The following is a 20,306-nucleotide window of genomic DNA, read 5'->3' as shown; positions in this document are numbered from 1 at the left end:
TATTGTTGGTAGATCATTTTGATTTGGTCATTTTAAAAGTAGCTTGCAAGCCAAAAAAGTGTGGGCACCCCTGCTATACACAGATCAAATTAATACAACAACATTTGAAAGGGGACAGGTTTAGAACAAATGCTAGGAAGTTCTTCTTTACTCAGAGGGTGGTGGACACATGGAACGCGCTCCCGGAGGCTGTGGTAGGGCAGGGCACGCTACAGGGGTTCAAAGAAGGTTTGGATAAATAACTACAGGATAAGGGGATTGAGGGGTACAGATAAACATAGAGACAGGTATAGGAAAGGCAGGGACAGATAGACATAGAGATAGGTACAGGAAAGACAGGGTCACTTAACAGGTCATGGACCTGATGGGCCGCCGCGGGTGCGGGCTGCTGGGCGCGATGGACCTCCGGTCTGACCCGGCAGAGGCAACTCTTATGTTCTTATGTTCTAACATGACTTCATTTAATCAGGTGCTGTGGAAACGAAATAGGCTGTAATGAATCTCATACTCTGAGGTACAAAATGATTGATTTGGATTTTACTCAGACAAGCTACTATACCAGTAATACACCTAACAATGCATCTGACCTCTATCAACACCCCATGGTTTATTTTTGTGGATTCTCATTAGAAAATTACTGTATATACTCAAATATAAGTCAATCTAAATATAAGTCTAGACCCCCATTTTTCCCCCCAAAAAAAGAGGAAAAATGCTTGACGGGTATATAAATCAGGTGGCTTAACATTCAAGTGCCCTGCCAGGATCTGCACCCAGCACCCCCTCCCTCCCCTGTCAGGCTCTGCTCCAAGCCCCTTTCCCTCTATCCCCCATCAGGCTCTGCACCCAGCCTGCCAGGCACTGCACTCAGCCCCCTTCCCTCCATCCCTCACAGGTTCCTCACCCTGTCCCCTCTCCCTGCCCTGTCCATTCAGGAAGCCACTCGGCGTCGAGCAGCGACCGACCAGATTAGCAATGGGGCAGGAATGTGAAAGCTCATTCCTGCCCGCTACACCTCTGGACCACCAGGGATTCCAGCAGCTGAGGAGGTACGATGGACAGGGCAGGCAGGGGGCCAGGGTGCAGAGCCTTGTGGCCCGGTAGGCTAGATAAAATCATATCGCGGGCCACATCGCCATACTTTGAAGACCCCTGATCTAGATGAAGACAATAATGTCCCTAAAATAGAATGAACTCTGTTATTTCAACCTCATCCACTTCAAGTACTAAATTAGTGTTGTTGAAAGAGCTAAGAACTGAACATCACACCATTTTTCACCTCAGAAATTTGTTTTTGAAACTCAGATGGGGGTAAGAGGAAAAGGTGCTACAATTTCAAAAAACCTAACGTAAAACATGGTCATGTGATACTCCCCAGTGGCTGAAAATCAGACCTCATACAAGACTTTCCATTCCCCCAATTCAAGGTCTGATGGCTTGGAAAGTTGGCTTAGAAGTTGAGTTTGCCTGTTATGAGGGTCACAGAATGCAATTAGATGATGCTTGGATCAAATACAGAGAATAGAGGGAGATAAACGAAGACAGAGTAGGTGCTGAGAAAACAGCTGAGAGGGACAGCTGAGAAGATGTGGTGAGCCAACAGATCATAACTTCATATTTGTCAAAAACTGCCATGCTACTACATTATACAACAACACTGTAGAAAAAAACAGAAAGTAACAAAATAACCCAAAACCTGACAGCAAAAGCACTTAAAAATTGAAAACAATTTAGAAGAAAAATATATTGCAAATACATAGAAGAAACAAGTTCAGTGTCAAAAGTAGGATTTTCAACTAACATCACAGTTTTTGCACCGACACCACTGGAAAGCAATGTCAAACCAAAATGCAGTTAAACATAAACCTGCAAAAACTGAAGTAAAACCTTACAGGACTGAACCTTTTAAACAATGTGGTGCATCTGGAACTTTTATGTGCAAAATCATTAATACACGTCATTGTGCTCCACAGAGAACAAAACGTGTTTCTTACATGCACAGAACCAGTGAAGAAACATAGGTTTGCAGTGCCCTCCAGAGGAAACTATATAACTGCTTAATTCTGCTGGAAATCATCATAAAAATGCTCAGCTGTTAACAGCTGCTGCCCAAAAACTCCTTCATCCCAATCAGAAAGCCATATCCTCACTAAGATGCTTAATATACACAAGATTTCACTGGCTTCTGATTTTATTATATTATGAAGCCTTAGAAAGCTGCTCTTATCTGTTCATTGTTTCACCCTATTCTTATGTCTGAAACATTTGTTAATTCTGACTGTAAATAGTATGCTTTATATTGGTTGTAACCCATCGAGCGCTAATATTTGAGACTGTTCAGTAATAAACACACTAAATAATTCTTTCTTCTGTAGTAAATACAAAGAGAGATAGTTTTCCCCACTATGGAGCATACATAATTTTGTATGGTCTAAAGTAGTAGCATTTATGTGTGTGAAGCTGGGCAGAGTGGCGAGGTATTACATTATAGAAATATTTATGAATCGCTAATATACGCCAATAGGAGTTCAATGTGATTTACAAGTTAATAAGAAGCTGGCCATCAGCAGGAATTACAATCTTACATTAAAAATCAAAACAAACACATAGAAGATCTGCTCATCTTCACGTGAATGAGATATTTTGCAGACTAAAAGGTCTTCAGGCCTTTACAGAAGCTCTCTTAAAAGGGGGATTGTCCTTAATTGTATTAGAAGAGAGTTCTATCATTTTGCTGCCAAACGTGGAAAAGACAGAGTATGCTGTGCTCTATTTAGTATTTCTAGGATTCGGAAATCTTAACCTCAGATGATTGCTAATCAAGCTATAGTTCTTAACAGATGGTAGATCTATTAAATTCATCATATAGTCCAGGATTTCTCCATGGAAGATAAAGACACATAATTTAAAAAATGCCCCTTGCTTCAAAAGGAAGCCAATGTAATCACCATATCATACGCTTGTTGCTGAGACTTTATAAGCCTAGCAGCAACATTCTGTATGGTCTGTAATATTTTGGTTGCTATACAACTTACATAAAGAACATTATAGTAATCTAGTTGAAGCAATACAAATGATTGAACCAATAGTGGAAAGTGTTCTCTATCAAAGCAGTGATGAATGTGTCCCAAATTTTCTGTCTTCTAATTGAGTATTATCATTAGTGACCCTAGGTGGAACTAACAATAAAAATGTGGTTTTATCTTTGTTCATTTTCAGTTATCATGTTATCTGCCCAAACATCAACTAAACTTCTAACTTCAAATACCAAATTGTTAAATCTTATATTCATTCTTAAAAAAAAAAAAAGAGGAAGACAAGTTGTAATATCTTCGCAGGAAAAATATATAAGCCCTTTCTCATTCAAGAAATATCCCAGTATTGACATCAGTATATTAAAAAATACTGGAGAAAGTGGAGAGCCCTGAGGTAGAGAATAACACGAGGGAAAAAATTTGTGCCTGTCTCTGCCCCGTCCACGAACTTGATCCTTGTCCCCGTGAGCTCAATCCCTGTTCCCGCAAACCGTTTGATCCCATCCGCACAAGCCTCGAATAATTTTATACTGAACTTATTTTATTAAAGTATAAAAAGAAACACTATTCTATACAATTGTCATTTTATATATCAGAGCTCTGTCTGCTGAACTACAGGAAGAGATCTTCAGCTGGCAGGGCTTTGTTTATACACATTTATTAACACAGATACAATACTACTTTATCCTAAAGCTAAAAAAAAAATAATAAAAAAACCAAAAAAAAAAAGAAAATTTTTTTTCTACCTATGGTGTTGGTTTCTGCTTTCCTCATCTTCTCATCCTTTTCTTCCTTCCATCTATGTCTGCCTTCTCTCTGCCTTTTCTATGTGGTATCTGCTCTATTTCTATGCCTCTGGTACCTATCTTCTTCCCTCCATTCCCCCCATGGTCTGGCATCTCTGTCTTCTTCCCTTTCATCTCTCACTCCCTCCCCCAGGTGTTTTTTAGTATCCCTTTTCTCCCTTCAGATCTGGTTTCTGTCTCCTCCCCTTCCCCCAGTGCTCCAATACCTCTCTCTCCTCTCCCTTTTCTTTTCTTCTCAATTTGTTGTGTTTTTTTTTTACCTCTTATCTATTTTCTTACTTTCTAGTCCTCAATTTCCCTTTCATTGTGTCTACCTACAGCTTGCCACCTCTTTCCCTCACCCCTTCCAGTATCTCACTATCCTCTTCCCACAATTCAGCATGTGGCCTTTTTTTCTTATCCTCTCCTTCCATCCAGTATGTGCTCCCCTCTTTCTCCTTCCCACATCCCTTCAGCGTCTGTTCCCCTCTCTCCTCCCAACTTCCATCCAGCATCTGCTTCTCCCTCTCTCCACTGCCATCCAGCATCTGCTCTCTCCTCCCCACTTCCTTCCAGTCACTGCTCCCCTCTCTATCCGCTCCACTTCTATGCAGCATCTGCTCCTCCCTCTCTCCTCCCCATTTCACTTCAGCATCTGTTCCCTATCCCCACTTCCATCCAGCATCTGCTCCTCCCTCTCTCCACTTCCCTTCAGCGTCTTCTCCCCTCTTCTATCCTCTCCCTTCCAGCTACTCTCACTGTCCTCCCCACTTTCATGTAGTGTCTGCTCCCCTCTCCCTGCCCACCTTCCATGCAGCATCTGCTCCCACTCTCCCTCCCCCACCTTCCATGCAGCATCTGCTCCCTCCTCTCTCCTCCCCATTTCCCTTCGGCGTCTATTCCTCTATCCTCTCCTTGTTGGGCCATATCCTCCCTTCCAGTCACCTTCGCAGGCGCTTTTCAGAATCAAGGTTCTCTCTCTGAGCAGCACAGGCGCCATAGCCTTCTCACAGGTCGCGGGCAACTACCCCGAAACGTCTCCTCCAACGCAACTTCTTGTTTCTAACTGGGTGGCTCATGTCAGAGAAGACATTTCAGAGTAGTTGCGCATGACCTATGAGAAGGCTATGGTGTCTGGGTCACTCAGAGAGAAAACCTTGATTCTAAAAAGTGCCCGTGAAGTGAGGGGAAGGGAAAGAGATGGCCCAACAAAGGGAAGAGATGCCTGGACCGCAGCAATCAGAAGGAGGGAGGGGGCTGCTGGACTGTGCAAACGCGAGGAAGGCTGCTGACTGGGAGTGGTGGGAAGGGAGTTAACACACAGCAGATACTTTACTGGAGGGACAAAGCCATTCACCACTCCACAGGGCGGTGAATGGCCTTGTCCCCGTATCCACGGCTACCAATCTTTTTTTCGCACCATTCCTGTGGGTTACCTGCAGCTAGCCACAGATAACAGTCACCGTGTCATTCTCTACCCTGAGGCATACCATTTAACGCTGTCCACTCTTGTGATATTTTCATTTCATTTTTATTCTGTTAAGATCTACTCATCAAAAATCCTTCCAACCAAGAATAAGCTTTATCACCAGTCCCAAAAATTTCAGAATCAACAATAAAAGCTGGTGTTCCACCACATCAAATGCACTAGCTAGGTCAAAATGATTTTGAACAGTTTTGGTGGCATTTGAAGTCTTGCACCTACTGGTATCTATAGGCCCTGATGCAGCCGACCAGTAAAACATGACCATGTCAGGCTACAACATTTAAACCTGGAAGCTTTTTAAGGATTTAATATAAAAGGACTATTTTACTGGTGATCTGCTTCTTTGTTTTCTTCCACCTTTGATATTGTAGATCAATTGGCTTGTTGTTTTCTTAGTCTATTTAAAAAAAAAAAAAAAAAAAAGCACCTGTTGCTTTTATAAATAGGTATGATTTTGAAATTTTTTATAGCCACCCTGTTATAAAATTGCCCTTTTTGTATTGTTAGGAAAAAGAGCACCTCATCACTGTGCTTTTGAGCGATTTTCTAATGTATTACCTTGCAAGGTTTCTCCATAAACAAAAACTATCTTTAACACTAAGAACAGAGGCCTTGGAGGAGCAGGAGAACAGAAGCCATCGGAATAACCTGCGGCTGGTCGGGCTCCCGGAGACAGTGAGCGAGCAGGAACTCTACAAGGTATTCAGCACCTGGCTCCCTGAGACTCTGAACCTGACCGGGGGCACGGAGACCTTCGCATGCGAACGGGCGCACCGTATTGGAACTCGGCCCACGGAGGGGGGAAGGGCGAGAACTGCCATTGCCCGCTTCTCTAACTGGAGGGAAAAAGAACTCATTCTCCGGGCTTTCCGAAAGGCGGGGGTCCTGGATTACAAGGGAGCCCGAGTGCTCATATTCAATGATTATTCCGTGAGGGTGGCAGCCCAACGTAAGCTCATGGCGCCCTCATGCACTGATTTACACAACAGAGGTATTAAATTCGCGCTGGTTTATCCAGCGAAACTTCGAGTCTGGCATGAGGGTCGGACTCTCACTTTCAGCAGCGGGGAGGAGGCCAAGGCGTTCCTGGCGAATCTACCCGTCTAATGCTATCCTGTCTGGCTGCTGCTGCCTTGCGATTCACCTGCATCTAAAGCTGGTTTCCTTCATGGCGTTGTGCTGGAGACCTTCTGAGCCTAGCAGGTGGAATGGACGCCTGCTTGAACAGCCTATATATGCTTCATGGGACCGCGAGACCCTAGCAGCTGCTACAGTAGGAGGGCTAACGCTTTCTGCGGGGAACCGGCTTCTGGGACCGGGTGGATGGAGCAATCTCGGTGACCCGCGCATGGAGGTGTGGGGCCTCGCTGCCTGAGTTATCCTGCGGCCTTTTGCACTCCCACCGGCTATACCCCATCAGGGAGGACTCTACTTGACTTTTCAGTGCTGGTTCTTGCAGCCGGACGGGGTCTCCTTTGAAACAGCACGCGGTTGCTCTGAAGGGTTCATATGGACGTGTTGGTATTATCTTGCCATTGTTCACTGTTTGTATTTAGACTTATGTTTTCTTCTTAACAGCAGGGAATGTATAACTGGGGACTTTTCGGTGGGGGGGGAGGGATCCGGGCAGGTTGGGGGATACATATTTGGGCATGTATGCTGGTGGGGAGGGCTCAGCATGGGGGGCTAGGGTGGGGGGAGGTGGGTTGCTGGAGGAATGCGGGGAGGGGTGTGAGTGGGAGTGTGTGGTTGAGTCCAGGATGAGTGTATGGGGGGGATGTATGGGGGTATGGGGGATGGGACTAGGGGGCACACCGATACCGAGGGCAGCGAAGCTTAACTGGGAGGCTTCGTCTGGGCCTATCTGCTCCCTCTGCACAGGGCCAGTTCCTGTTTGGCTGGTGGAGAATGGATGACCTCTCTCACTCTTGGAGGGATGTTTCCCTCAGGGTTACTGTGCAGCACAAAGCTATTCTCTCACTGTTATGGCTGATCTAAGAGTTGTCACCTTTAATGTCGATGGCATCAGGTCCCCAGTAAAGAGATCTCGTATTCTTACTAGCCTGCGTAAATTGAACGCGGATGTGGCTTTCCTGCAAGAGACCCACCTCACTCAGATTGAACACTCTAAATTGCGGAGAAATTGGGTCGGGGATGTTTACTCCTCCACCTCTGGGGGACGCCGCCGAGGGGTAGCAATTTTGTTCCACAAGAGGTTGCCCTTTGTCTTGCATAAACAATTGACCGATCGGGAGGGGAGATATGTACTTGTGTTGGGGGAACTCTGGGGTTTAAAACTGTTACTCTGTAATTTGTATGCCCCCAACTCTTACTGTCATAAATTCTTCTCCACAGTTCTCTCTCTAATATCGGCTTACCCGGAATACCAGGTGGTCCTGGGGGGGGATATGAATATCACTGCAGACCCGGGGGTGGACTGCAAACCTCCCAGGGGAAGTTTGAGGGATCATGACAACAAGGGGGTGGGCTTCCTAACACAGCATTTAGGCCTGGTGGACGTCTGGCGGGCATTGCACCCATATGATTCGGATTTTACCTTTTATTCCCATGTCCATAAAGTGTACGCTCGCCTGGATTATATTTTACTAGATCAAAGGTTATTCCCTAGGGCTGCTAAGTCGGAGATAGTGGATTCCACGATTTCGGACCATGCTACTGTGGATCTTACTTTGACCCTCGCGGCTGGCAGTAAGGTCTCCTCTTGGAAAATGGCATTGTACCTGTACCACGACCAGGAATTCCGGACGTTTCTTAGGGCACGGTGGGCAGACTACCAGGCCACTAATGACACCCCTGACGTTGGACCGATATACTACTGGTATGCATCCAAGGCAGTTCTGAGGGGGCACGTGATCGCATATACTGCGGCTAAACGCAAGGCCCGGGGAGCAGAGCTCTTGTCCCTCACAAGACAATTGCACGGCTTTCGCAGGGCCCATATTTCTTCCCTCTCGGACAAGGAGAGACAGGAATACAAGACAATACGAGATCGCATTGAGACCTTACTTCGCCAACGAGCGGAGCAGACCCTTGCGTTTCAACGGTATAACATGCACAGATGGGGGGGCAAGACAGGGAAACTTCTGGCAAACCTAGTGAGACCGTATAAGAAACGTCAACTTATTACAGCAATCCGCGATGCTGGGGGCACTCGGCACGTAGGGGAGAGTCAAATTGCTGAACAATTTGTTAGGTATTATGAGACCCTATACGGTAAACGTCCACTGGATGAGACTGCTCTTAGGGACTTTTTCAGGGGTCTATCACTGCCGAGCCTGGAGGAGGATCAGGCCGCATCCTTGAGTCTGCCTATAACCGAGGCTGAACTCCGTGTTACCATTCGGTCTCTTAAACTGGCCAAGGCGCCGGGCCCGGATGGGTTCGGTCCCGAATACTACCGCATCCTCGAGGATTTGGTGGCGCAGCCCCTGAGCGCAATGTACAATGAGGTGGCGAGGACGGGGGGATCCTTTCCGGATAACATGGCGCACATAGTCCTGCTCCCTAAACCGGGTAAGGACCCAGATCTGGTGGGGTCGTTCCGCCCGATTTCCCTCCTGGATCAGGATATCAAGCTTCTGGCGGCGACTCTGGCGAGGCGTCTGAATGGTATTCTCCCCGATCTTATACACTCAGACCAGGTTGGGTTTGTGCCGGGCCGCTATGCCTCTATGAATCTGCTGAAGGTCTTGGGGGCGATCCATGATAGGGTAGGAAGTGGCGGCCAAGAGGCGGTGGCGGGCCTGGACATGGAGAAAGCATTCGATAGCATTTCTTGGGAGTATCTTTTCTGGGTCCTGCGCCGGGGTGGATTTCAGGGCGACTTTCTGGCCTGGGCATCAGCTTTATACCAGAACCCCAGGGCGCGCTTACTGATCAATGGGGGTTTAACTGAGGACTTCGGATTACAGAGAGGTACGAGACAGGGGTGCCCTCTTTCTTTTGGCTATCGAACCCCTCGCGGCGAAAATTCGGCAGGATGAGACCATTCAGGGAATTACGGTACGGGGCCAGGAATGTAAAATCAGCTTGTTTGCTGATGACATCTTACTTTATGTGGATCAGGTCTCCTTGCATTTGCCCAGAGCTCTGGAGGTGATCCGTGCTTTTGGTACACTGTCGGGATTACAAGTTAATTGTAGTAAATCGGAATTATTGTTGCTGGCCGGGGGTCGGGCGGAGCCCTGGCATGCGGTGTTACCCATTGCACCCACGACTAAACCGATGAGATACCTTGGAATATACCTTAGCACTGATCTACCTACACTGTACAACGCTAATATTCGCCGACCACTCGAGGCTATTGCAAAACTGTGCCAGGCGTGGCAGGAACTACCGCTGGGGGTTCTGGGTCGGGTGGCCTTGGTAAAAATGGTTCTGGTACCAAAACTCTTGTATCCTTTACAGACCATGCCGCTTTGGCTCACCAGAAGGGACGAACTTGTTTTCAAATCTACTATCTCCCGTTTCATATGGAGGTCCCGCACTCCTCGAATAGCAATGTCCAAACTCATCTTGGATAAATCTTTGGGGGGACTCAATGTCCCGGACATCCGGCTTTATAACGTTGCTTCTCTTCTCCGATGGATCCACGAGGGCTACACAGAGTGCCCACGCTATTCCCCCCAGGGATGGATGGCAAGCTGGAGTGCCCCTTTCCAATTTCTGAATCTAATACATCGACAAGAAGATCCTGGGAGGCGATACATCGCTTGTTTCCGTTTTCTGCGCCCGCTAAGGCTGGCGTGGCGTTGGTGGAGGCGTAGACAGCAACTGCCCCCGGACATATCTCCTTTCATGCGTTTAGGGGGTAACCCCAGGTTTCCACCGGGCATGGGTAGATCTGTATTTCAGCACTGGGCGGCCCAGGGATGTCTGATGATGGAAAACCTACTTGATTTGTCTCCTACAGGGTTCCCATCCTTTCAGCAGATACGGGACGTGTGGGGCCTCCCTTCATGCTATTTGTTCTCTTACTTTCAAGTACGTCACTACTGGGAGACGGAACGTAGAGGAGATGCTGGAGCCTGGGACAAGGGGCCTCTGGATATCCTTTTTTCGGCCACCCAGCCTGCAACAAACTCCCTTGCGCACTGGTACCGCATTCTTAAGTCCTCTCTTGCTATATCGGTACTTACCACAGTGCGCTCTTCCTGGGCGCGGGATTTGGGGCAGGATATTTCTGAATCGCAATTCGCGGCCTGCTTTGCTACACTATACTCCTACACTAAATCTGCAGATTTCCAAGAACTCCAGTATAAGATCCTTCATCGGGCTTATTTCACGGCGCAGAGGGGGGCACGCATGGGACTCTGGGAGAGCGGTTTCTGTAAGAAGTGCAAGAGCAGCGCCGGTACCTATATTCATTCCTTTTTGGAGTGCCCTCGGCTGAGTGTGTGGCGGGAGGCCCTCCCTTTGTTGGAACAAGCAGTGCAACGTACTGTAGAATGGGACTATGGGTTCATACTCCTGGGTCTGCAGAACTCCCTCCAGGATCAGGGTTTCACCACACCCCAATGCAGATTCTTTTATAACGCTATTCTAGTAGTGAAGAAATTGATATTGACTTATTGGATGTCTGAGGAGGCACCTCCGATACAACACTGGAGGAGTCGACTCCGGGAGGTGGCTCAGTTTGAAATTCGATCCTATGCTAGAACACCGAGCGTGCTTAAGCGGCACTACGCTGGCTTATGGGAGAGACTGCGGGACCTGGTGCCGTCGTGCGCACGGGAGGGGGAGCGGGGGTCTCCTTAGATCAGATTCCCTTCTATGCATTCTTGACTAGTCCCCTGCTGCGCATTCTAACTGTTTTTTACATTTTTTACATTTTCTTTCCTATTACACTCTGGTGCCTCAGGGACGGGGGGGGGGGGGGGGGGGGAGATGTTTGGGGATCTGAGTGACTGGTTTGTATGGGACGGATGTTGTAGTGTGCGATTGGTATTCTGAGTTCTGTGTAGTGTCTGGGGGTTGTCAATAGGGTACAAAAGAAAAAAGAGGTGGAAGATCACTGTTCCTGATGGGCGGCTTCACCGTGCAGTCGTACTTAAATGCATCTGCCCCCGTTGCTCTCATTGTTTTTATTATATTTCTGTATACTATACACGTGTGGGGGACACTGTGGGGTAGTAATGCTATTGTTCCTGCTTTTCCTATGTAATAGCATGACCTTTGCCTTTTTGTTGATTACTGTTGTGCCCAGTCGGGCGGTGTATTTTTTCACTGTTAATAAACATACGTTTAAAAAAAACCAAAAAAAAACACTAAGAACAAAATAGTCATAACACAACCAAGCATAGCAAGTTTTGAGCCTGTGCACAGGTGTTGTCGAATAGGTTAAAATTTCATTAGGCACCACTAGCACCAAGCCCAAAATATTCCTTTCACGTTGCAAATATGGAATACTTACTTGACAGCTTCCGTTACATTATTGGATGTGTGCCCAGATAAAGCATCATGCAAGTTGCGGATGAAGTAATCTCTGTAATCTTCTGGAAGAGCCATGAACGTTCCACCCATGACAATAAATTCAACTTTGTCTACACTGTGTCCCAACTGCTTAAGCTGTAAACAAATTTAAAACCAGAAAGTCAAGCACCACCCACCAAGTTCCTGTGCTTGTCGTATAATTACAGTACAGTATTTCATGATTGAATGAATAGTTTCTTTTTTTTCATTTTTTTAATAAATCTTTATTGAATTTCCAATCATTAGAAGTGCATTACAGTTAATATAACATTAAAAGTGTGAATAAAATGCATCTTAATATACAATTAAAAAAGAAAATAACCATTTTCCCCCTCTTTCTCTTATAACATGTTAACTCGTATTAATTATTACCAATATTATATTTATATAGTATAAATCCTCAAAATATCCCTCGCTCCCCCCTTCCCCCCCAACCTGAATGTGTAAGGAGATCTATGAGAAAAAAAACCCCAAACGATCATTATATTATTCTTATTGTTTGTTAACAAATGCAGTCAATGGGCTCTATATTTTATTAAATACATTACTAAAACCTAAGCATTCTGCGTTTATTCTTTCATATACGTATTACACACACACACTCGCCCACCAGAATGAGTAATTAAGTCTGTCATGACATTTCCAGTTTTTCGTGATCATTTGAACTGCTATTGCTGTCAAGATCAATAGAAGACGGCTTTTGTATTAATCCAAAACAGGTTTAATCTGCAACAACGTCCCACAAATTATAGCTTCATATGATGAAGAAATAGATGATTCTAATATAAGATTGATTTGTCCCCAAATTGACCTCCAGAAACTAAGTATCATTGGACAGAAATACAACAAATGGTCCAACGTCCCTATATTGATATGACAATGCCAGCATCTATTAGATTTTGAACTATTAAGTTTTTGTAATCGAACTGGGGTCCAAAAATTCCTATGCAACAAAAATAATCATGTTTGTCTCATAGATTCTGATGCTGTACATCTTAGCCTCCAAATTCGTGTCCATCGAGATGCAGAAATATACTGCTTTATCTCAATGCTCCAAATGTCTCTAAGACTATTTTTTGGCTTCTTATTCAAAAATTCAGAAATTGATTTATACCACTGAGCGGCCTGATGTCCTACTAAATCTATCTGGTAGCAAAGGATCTGCAAACTGTAATAAGTTTTTAAATTTTTCCATTCAGGGAACCCACTCTGAATGGCCTGCTTCAGCTGCAATGACCTATATTGTTGGAGATTTTAAAATATCAAATGATTGTTGCAGCCGTGAAAATTCAAGCAGTTTTCCATTAGATATAACATCATCTAATGTCCGAATACCTGCCTACATCCAATTCTTCCAGGCGATCCCAGCACCGCCTATTTGAATCTTGGAGTTTAACCATAAGGACTGTAAAGTAAATTTAATTATAGGAACATCTGTAAGTTTATCAATAAATTTAATTGTTTTCTATGTATCCAATAAAATTATGTTGTCTTTAGCATATCTAGGTATTCTGGGATAACCTCATTGGGGACATAATTTTCAATTCTAGATATAACCAATCTGGCAGATGTTCCATGAGCTCGGGGAGGATCCAATACATTCCCTGGCGCATTATATAGGCCTGATGATACCTATAAAAATTGGGAAAATTTACCCCACCCTCCGCAATCGGTTTTTGCAAAGATACTAATGCAATTCTGGCTTTTTTTACCCAGACAAATAAATTTAATAAGAATACTATTCAATTTTTTATAGAAAGACCCCTGGAAATAAACCGGTATCATACCCATTTGGTAACAAACTACATTTGTAAAAATCATCATTTTTACTGTCTGCACAGTTTCAATGATGTCAAATTATCTCACACTAAAAAGGTAAACACACACTATTGTTTATTGAAAGCTTCTATACCACTGCTAATAACTGGGGGAATCAATTCAGAGCGGCTTACTATAGATATCAATGTATAAAACCATATACGTGTATAAACATACATGTATCTTAAATCCCAAAATATATTTTATCAGCCCACTAAGCATAATTGTCAGAAGGGTTGGGTGAATGCTCAGGAGTTTTCTTCTGCTACTATGAGCTTCCAGCTCATGCAAAACAATTTTCTATTGAGCTATATATAATACTGTAAGATTTTCACCCCAATTCTATATACTATATAGTGCTCAAAACTGTACATGCAAATTTGGGTGTATGCCCAAAATGTGTATGCAATTTCATTGCACAGATAATTGGGTATCAATTTATTAGTGCTAATTGGCAATAATTGGAATGTATGTGCACATTTTCAAAGTCGTAACTCTGCAAAGGTGTACTAAAATGTTTTTGCACAACCCTGAAAAGGGGGACATGGCCATTGGGGGGGGGGGGCAAGCGCAGTTCTAGGACTTAGGTGCAGTGTTATAGGAATCAGGGGATCTGTGTCTAATTTAGGCATGAGGGATTTATACCAGAATTCAGTTGATATAAATCCTCACGCCCAAAACTGGGCATGGATCCCAGTGCTAATCACTATAAACAGCACCCAACTTGGAGCACCATTTACAGAATAGCACTTGGCACACTTTTTTGGCACCCAATTTTGGGTGCCATTTATAGAATTGAGTCCTTAATGTGCAACTACAAAAGGTTTGCCAAATTTTATATATCTTTTCTAATCTAATTCTGACATAGCAGCAAAAGAACTTGACTAGAGGCTACAGACCATGGCTCCAACTGCTGAGGGAACTCTATACAACTGTACTAAGCAGAAATGGTGCAGAATTCTCTTCTCAAAAGAATTTGAAATTTCTGAGACATGGCTGGCTCCTGTAGAGCATTTGCACTGCAAAAGATAGAAGATGGACAGCCACCACAGCAGCCATCCATGGGGATGGAAATAGCAACAGCAACAATAAAACTAGCCCAAGGGATGGAGAGAGAACAGCCAGCAATGGTACCTATGGCTGGAACAACGCATCTCCCAAGGGAAAAGAGTAAGAGAAAGGCTAAAGCACATTGTGTTTGGATTCACGACCTGAAACTACATAGGCATGTAATTCTGATATACCTCAATGTGGTTGGGAGGTCATAGTCCAAAACAGTTAAGGGAAGCACTAGGGGACAGAAGGAGATGGGAATGGAAGGAGAAGGAGTGAGCAAGCAATCAAGGAGAAGAGCATGAGGAACAAATAAAAGAGAAATGATTTGGGGAGCAGGAAAGGAAAATAAGCTGGTAGCAGGAGCTGAAGAAATGATATTCACGAGTGGTCGAAAGACTTACCCCCTCTTTTACGAAACTGCGATAGTTTCTAGCGCGGGGAACAGCACTGAATGGACCGCGCTGCTCCTGATGCTTATAGGAACTCAATGGGCGTCGGGAGCAGGCCATTCAGCGCGGTTCCCCGTGCTAGAAACTGCTAAAGCAGTTTCGTAAAAGGAGGCCTTAAATTAATCTGAGTCAAGTAATCAGGGACAAGACTATGTAATTGAACGTGTGTTAGAAGCCAATGAAGTTTTCATAATAAAATGATCAAATTTTGTGCTGCTTGAAAATCAAGCGACTGCCGTGTTCTGCAATAACTGAAGTTGTTGTTGGGTTTTTTTTTGTAATTTAACAAACTATAAAGTATAATACATTGCAGTTGAGATAATATTAGACTCTGCACTAATAAAGCAAAGTGGGTCTCCAGAAAGGAAGATTGAACAGTTGAGTTGTCTGAAAAAAATTTTGGGGGTTAGGTAGTTTATATAGTTCTCTAGTTTAAGGAAGATTAGTAAAGTGATCTATGAGCAAGTGGTTTTAATTTAAAAGCACTATATCTGATATCAGACTATAAATTAGGGGCATTGTTAGATGATTACTCTCCTGTTAGCTAACTGCTCTCCTAGGGCACACTTTTACCTAGAATGAACATAGGAGTTCCCAGGGTTGGGGTTTGGACTTACATCTTCATATATTTTCTAAGGCATTTGTTCAAAATTCAGAGCAGGTGTGTAAATTTGTGTGGTTATGAGGGGGGAGGGGGCATGGGAACTTTGGGCTTAGCTCCCTCTGGTCCCTCTAGGACAGGGGTGGGCAACTCTGGTCCTCGAGGGCCAGAATCCAGTCGGGTTTTCAGGATTTCCTCAATGAATATGCATTGAAAGCAGTGCATGCAAATAGATCTCATGTAAGCTTTTTGTAATTTTTTATAAACCGCTTTGAATTCAGTTGGAGATACAGTGGTATATAAGACAATTAATATTAGCATTAGTTTCTCAGGAGGGAAATTTTTGTAAAAACATGTAAGTGCACAAGTTCTTTATATAAAATAAGTGTAATTTTTATAAATTACTTTGTATTCTGAGCAGTCAGACATTTTATAACTTTATATAGTTACTGCCTTGAGCAGTAATTAAAGTACAGTGCAGAAGAATGCTGTTATACTGACAGAGGGACTAATATTCAAAATTGTTTAGGCAGTTGCTGACCATATAAGTTTTTCTGTAAAATAACCCAAAAAACAACAACCTGCTGGGCTGCAGAATACATAAATTCCAGAATGCTTGCACATTGGTTGAATGAGACATTAGAGACATCCTAGGGACAGTGCTGGATATCCAAGTTATACATGAAGCTCTGTATAAGCTGGCCACAGAAGAGGTACTTTAGTTTTGCACCTGCCCAAATATTGCTTTCAGGCTTTTAAATTATTCTGGCACAGAATTCCCTGCTGGAGTGCTATAATAGTTAATTCACAATGCTTCTTGCATTCACCCAAGGGTACTCAAGGAACTAAGGAACGAAATAGCAGAGGCACTTCGCCAAATATGTAACCTATCCTTGAAAACTGGAGAGATCCCAGAGGATTGGAAAATTGCAAATGTCACGCCCATCTTCAAGAAGGGTTCAAGGGGGGACCCGGGAAACTACAGGCCGGTGAGCTTGACCTCGGTCCCGGGAAAGATGATGGAAGTACTGATTAAGGACAGTATCTGTGAACACATAGAAAACAATGGACAGCTAAAGTCGAGCCAGCATGGCTTCTGCAAGGGTAGGTCATGCCTCACAAACTTATTGTACTTCTTTGAGGGGGTAAACAGCCAGGTGGATAAAGGGGAATCCATTGACATCATTTACCTTGACTTTCAAAAAGCCTTCGACAAGGTACCGCACGAAAGACTGCTTAAAAAGCTGTGGAAACACGGGGTGCAAGGGGAGGTCCACCGATGGATCAAAAACTGGCTGGCAGACAGGAAACAGAGGGTTGGAGTAAAGGGCCATTACTCAGACTGGCATTGGGTCACGAGCGGAGTTCAGCAGGGGTCGGTGCTGGGACTGCACCTGTTCAATATATTTATTAATGACCTGGAGGTGGGAACAAATTGCGAAGTAATTAAATTTGCGGATGACACCAAACTCTACTGCAGGGTTGAAACCATGGAAGACTGCGAAGATCTGCAAAGGGACCTAACGACACTAGAAGAATGGGCCAAGAAATGGCAAATGAACTTTAACGTAGGGAAATGCAAGGTCATGCATGTAGGGAAAAAGAACCCGATGTTCAGCTACAAAATGGGGGGATCACTGCTAGGGGTAAGTAACCTTGAAAGAGACCTGGGAGTGATGGTAGACACATCTTTGAAGGCGTCGGTACAGTGCACCACAGCCTCAAGAAAAGCAAACAAAATGTTGGGTATCATTAAGAAGGGTATCACGACCAGGACAAAGGAGGTCATCCTGCCACTGTATCGTGCAATGGTGCGACTGCATTTGGAGTACTGTTTCCAGTACTGGTCGCCGTACCTCAAGAAGGACATGGCGGTACTTGAGGGAGTCCAGAGAAGAGCAACTAAACTGATAAGGGGTATGGAAAACCTCTCATATACTGACAGACTGAAAAAGCTGGGGCTGTTCTCCCTGGAAAAGCGGAGACTTAGAGGAGACATGATAGAAACCTTCAAGATCCTGAAGGGTATAGAAAAGGTAGATAGGGACAGATTTTTCAGATTATGGGGAACCACAAGTACAAGGGGGCACTCGGAGAAATTAAAAGGGGACAGGTTTAGAACAAATGCCAGAAAGTTCTTTTTCACCCAGAGGGTGGTGGATACATGGAACGCGCTTCCGGAGGCTGTGATAGGCCGGAGCACGTTACAAGGCTTCAAAGAAGGTTTGGATAGGTTCCTAGAGGATAAAGGAATTGAGGGGTACAGATAAGAGTAGCGGTAGGTTATAGGGATAGTCTGGGACCATTGCTCAGGCAATGGACCTGATGGGCCACCGCGGGAGCGGACCGCTGGGCGAGATGGACCTCTGGTCTGCCTCAGCGGAGGCAACTTCTTATGTTCTCCTCTATTTTATTATACTAGACTGTCAGATGCTTAACTTTCCATCATTTTCTATTTCAAGTGATGTTGACCTGGAATAATGTGTTATTTCTGCCTGTGCATATTCACCCATCCTTGAAAAAGTCACCGACTCAGTGTTGATTTGTTATACCTGTTCTACTCGATGTCTTGTCTGAAGAAAAGGATCATACCTAGCACGTATCGCTCTCATTGAAGTTGGCTAGGAAAAATAAAAGAATAAAACATATTTATGATTTTAAAAACATGCAAATATAGACTTTGTTTTGCCTCAGAATACCCAATTACCAAAAAATCGATCATATTATGTTAAATCTTTGAATGTATATAAGCTTTTTGCAACACGATATGCCACCTGTAATCTGCTTAGAACTCTGCTATGCAAGAATTTAGTGGGATGAAAGTCAACACATAACATACACAATATACGTATGACATACCGTATTTTTCGGTCTATAAGACACACCCGTCCATAACACGCATTCCCCTGTAGAGGAGGAAAAACAAAGGAAAAAAATTTCCTCCTCTACAGGGGATGAGTCTGGTGGTCTGGTGCTAAGCAGCCTGAAGCAGTCCGTCCGCAGCCCACAGCCCGAAGCCACCAGCCCGCAGCCAGAATCCACCTGCACCCAAAGCCACCAGCAGCCAAAGCTGCCCGCCTGCAGCCCAGTCAGAAACCACTCGGAGCAAAGAAGCCCGCCCGGAGCTGCCTGCAGCCCACAGTCAGAAGCCACCCGCAGCTGAAGGAGCCAGCCCGAAGCCGCCCCGGTACCTTTTTAAAGCTGCAGTGCTCTCCTGCTGGATGGCTGTCTTTGGAAGCAGAGCGGCATGACGCAGGAGCGCAACCTTTGCGCTTCATGCCTGGTCCCGCACCGCTCAGTGATTGGCTGATGTCAGTTCTATTTCAGCCAATCACTGAGCAGCGCGGGACCAGGCAGGAAGTGCAAAGGTTGCACTCCTGCGTCACGCCACTCTTCTCCCAAACACAGCTGTCCAGCAGGAGAGCACTGCAACTTTAAAAAGTTACTGGTGCGTCTTATGTAGCGAAAAATACGGTAAGTTCATACACTTCCGTCTTAAAGTATAGCAAAAGATTTAAAATTACACATGCAAGCTGATTGCTGAACAGTATAATGAAACAATTTTATAAAACCTAATATTAAGTTTATCTTTGGTTAGTAGGATAATGGATTTTTGACTTACTGTTTTGATTGTTGGTAGAGAATGACACGGTGGCGGTTTATCCGCGGCCACCGCATTTTAGCTGCGGGTCACCCGCCGAAAACGGGGAAGAAAACTAGCAGTCGCTGCGGCAACGGGGACAAGGTCATTCACTGCCCGCGGGGCGGTGAATGGTCTTGTCCCCGCAGTGAGGCATGAAGGATCGCGCGGTCCCCGCAGCTCACACCCGCCTGCCCAATCGATTCTAGTGTTTAGCCAGCTCTCTCCCTTCTCCTCACCTTAGTTTGTAGATTTTCTTTTTCGGCGACCCGCACGCTATCAGAGAGCCGCGCACCCGCTGCTGCTCAGTTTTCAATCTTCTGCTCTGACGCAACCGGAAACAGGAAGTTGCAGCAGAGCAGAAGATTGAACACTGAGCAGCCGTTCGTGCGCGGCTCTTTGGGAAAGCGTGCAGGTCACCGAAAAAGAAAACCTATAAACTAAGGTGAGGAGAAGGGAGAGAGCTGGCTAAACACTAGGATCGATTGGGCAGGCAGGTAGTGGCTGCGGGGACCGTGCGATCGCTAGTGTTCCCGGCTCAAATTGGAAGGAGGGAGTGAAAGGGAAAAGGATTCTGGGCCAAGGGGATGAAAACGGAAAGAAAAACCCACAGCAGGAAAGAAAGGGAAGGACTGGCAGGTGAGCCAGATTCTAGAAGCAGGGGGGTGGGGAAGAAAGAGGGAAAAAAGCTAGATGGGGTTGAAAAGAAGAGACACACTGGTATGGAAGAGGAAGATAGGGGAAATCTGGACACAGGAAGGTAACAGAAAGAGGGGAAATTATGTGCATGGGGCATAGGGACAGAGACATAAAGGGGACATGCCATGGGGATGGTATATGGACACAGGGGGGGCAATGACAGATACATAGGGGAGATATTAGAAATGGAGAAAATAGGAGCACAGAAGCGAGATGGTTTGTGGGGATGGGACAGGGACCGAGCT

General features: G+C 44.9%; 1 protein-coding gene across 2 annotated transcripts in view; it reads right to left on the bottom strand.

Annotated features, from left to right (window-relative positions):
* The window catches only part of ELP3 (elongator acetyltransferase complex subunit 3), a 185,382-nt gene that overhangs the window by 140,766 nt on the left and 24,310 nt on the right, over positions 1-20,306 (bottom strand). For both annotated transcript variants that reach the window (XM_033937686.1, XM_033937685.1), the window contains exons 6-7: positions 18,275-18,343; positions 11,740-11,894 (exon numbers count right to left, since the gene is read on the bottom strand). In XM_033937686.1, coding sequence (XP_033793577.1) covers positions 11,740-11,894; positions 18,275-18,343 — 224 coding nt within the window. The remainder of the gene's footprint in view (positions 1-11,739; positions 11,895-18,274; positions 18,344-20,306) is intronic.

The sequence above is a fragment of the Geotrypetes seraphini genome, chromosome 3, assembly GCF_902459505.1.
Source record: "Geotrypetes seraphini chromosome 3, aGeoSer1.1, whole genome shotgun sequence".
Taxonomy (NCBI): domain Eukaryota; kingdom Metazoa; phylum Chordata; class Amphibia; order Gymnophiona; family Dermophiidae; genus Geotrypetes; species Geotrypetes seraphini.
The sequence above is the reverse complement of the archived record's forward strand: the minus strand, read 5'-3'. Positions and strand labels throughout refer to the sequence as shown.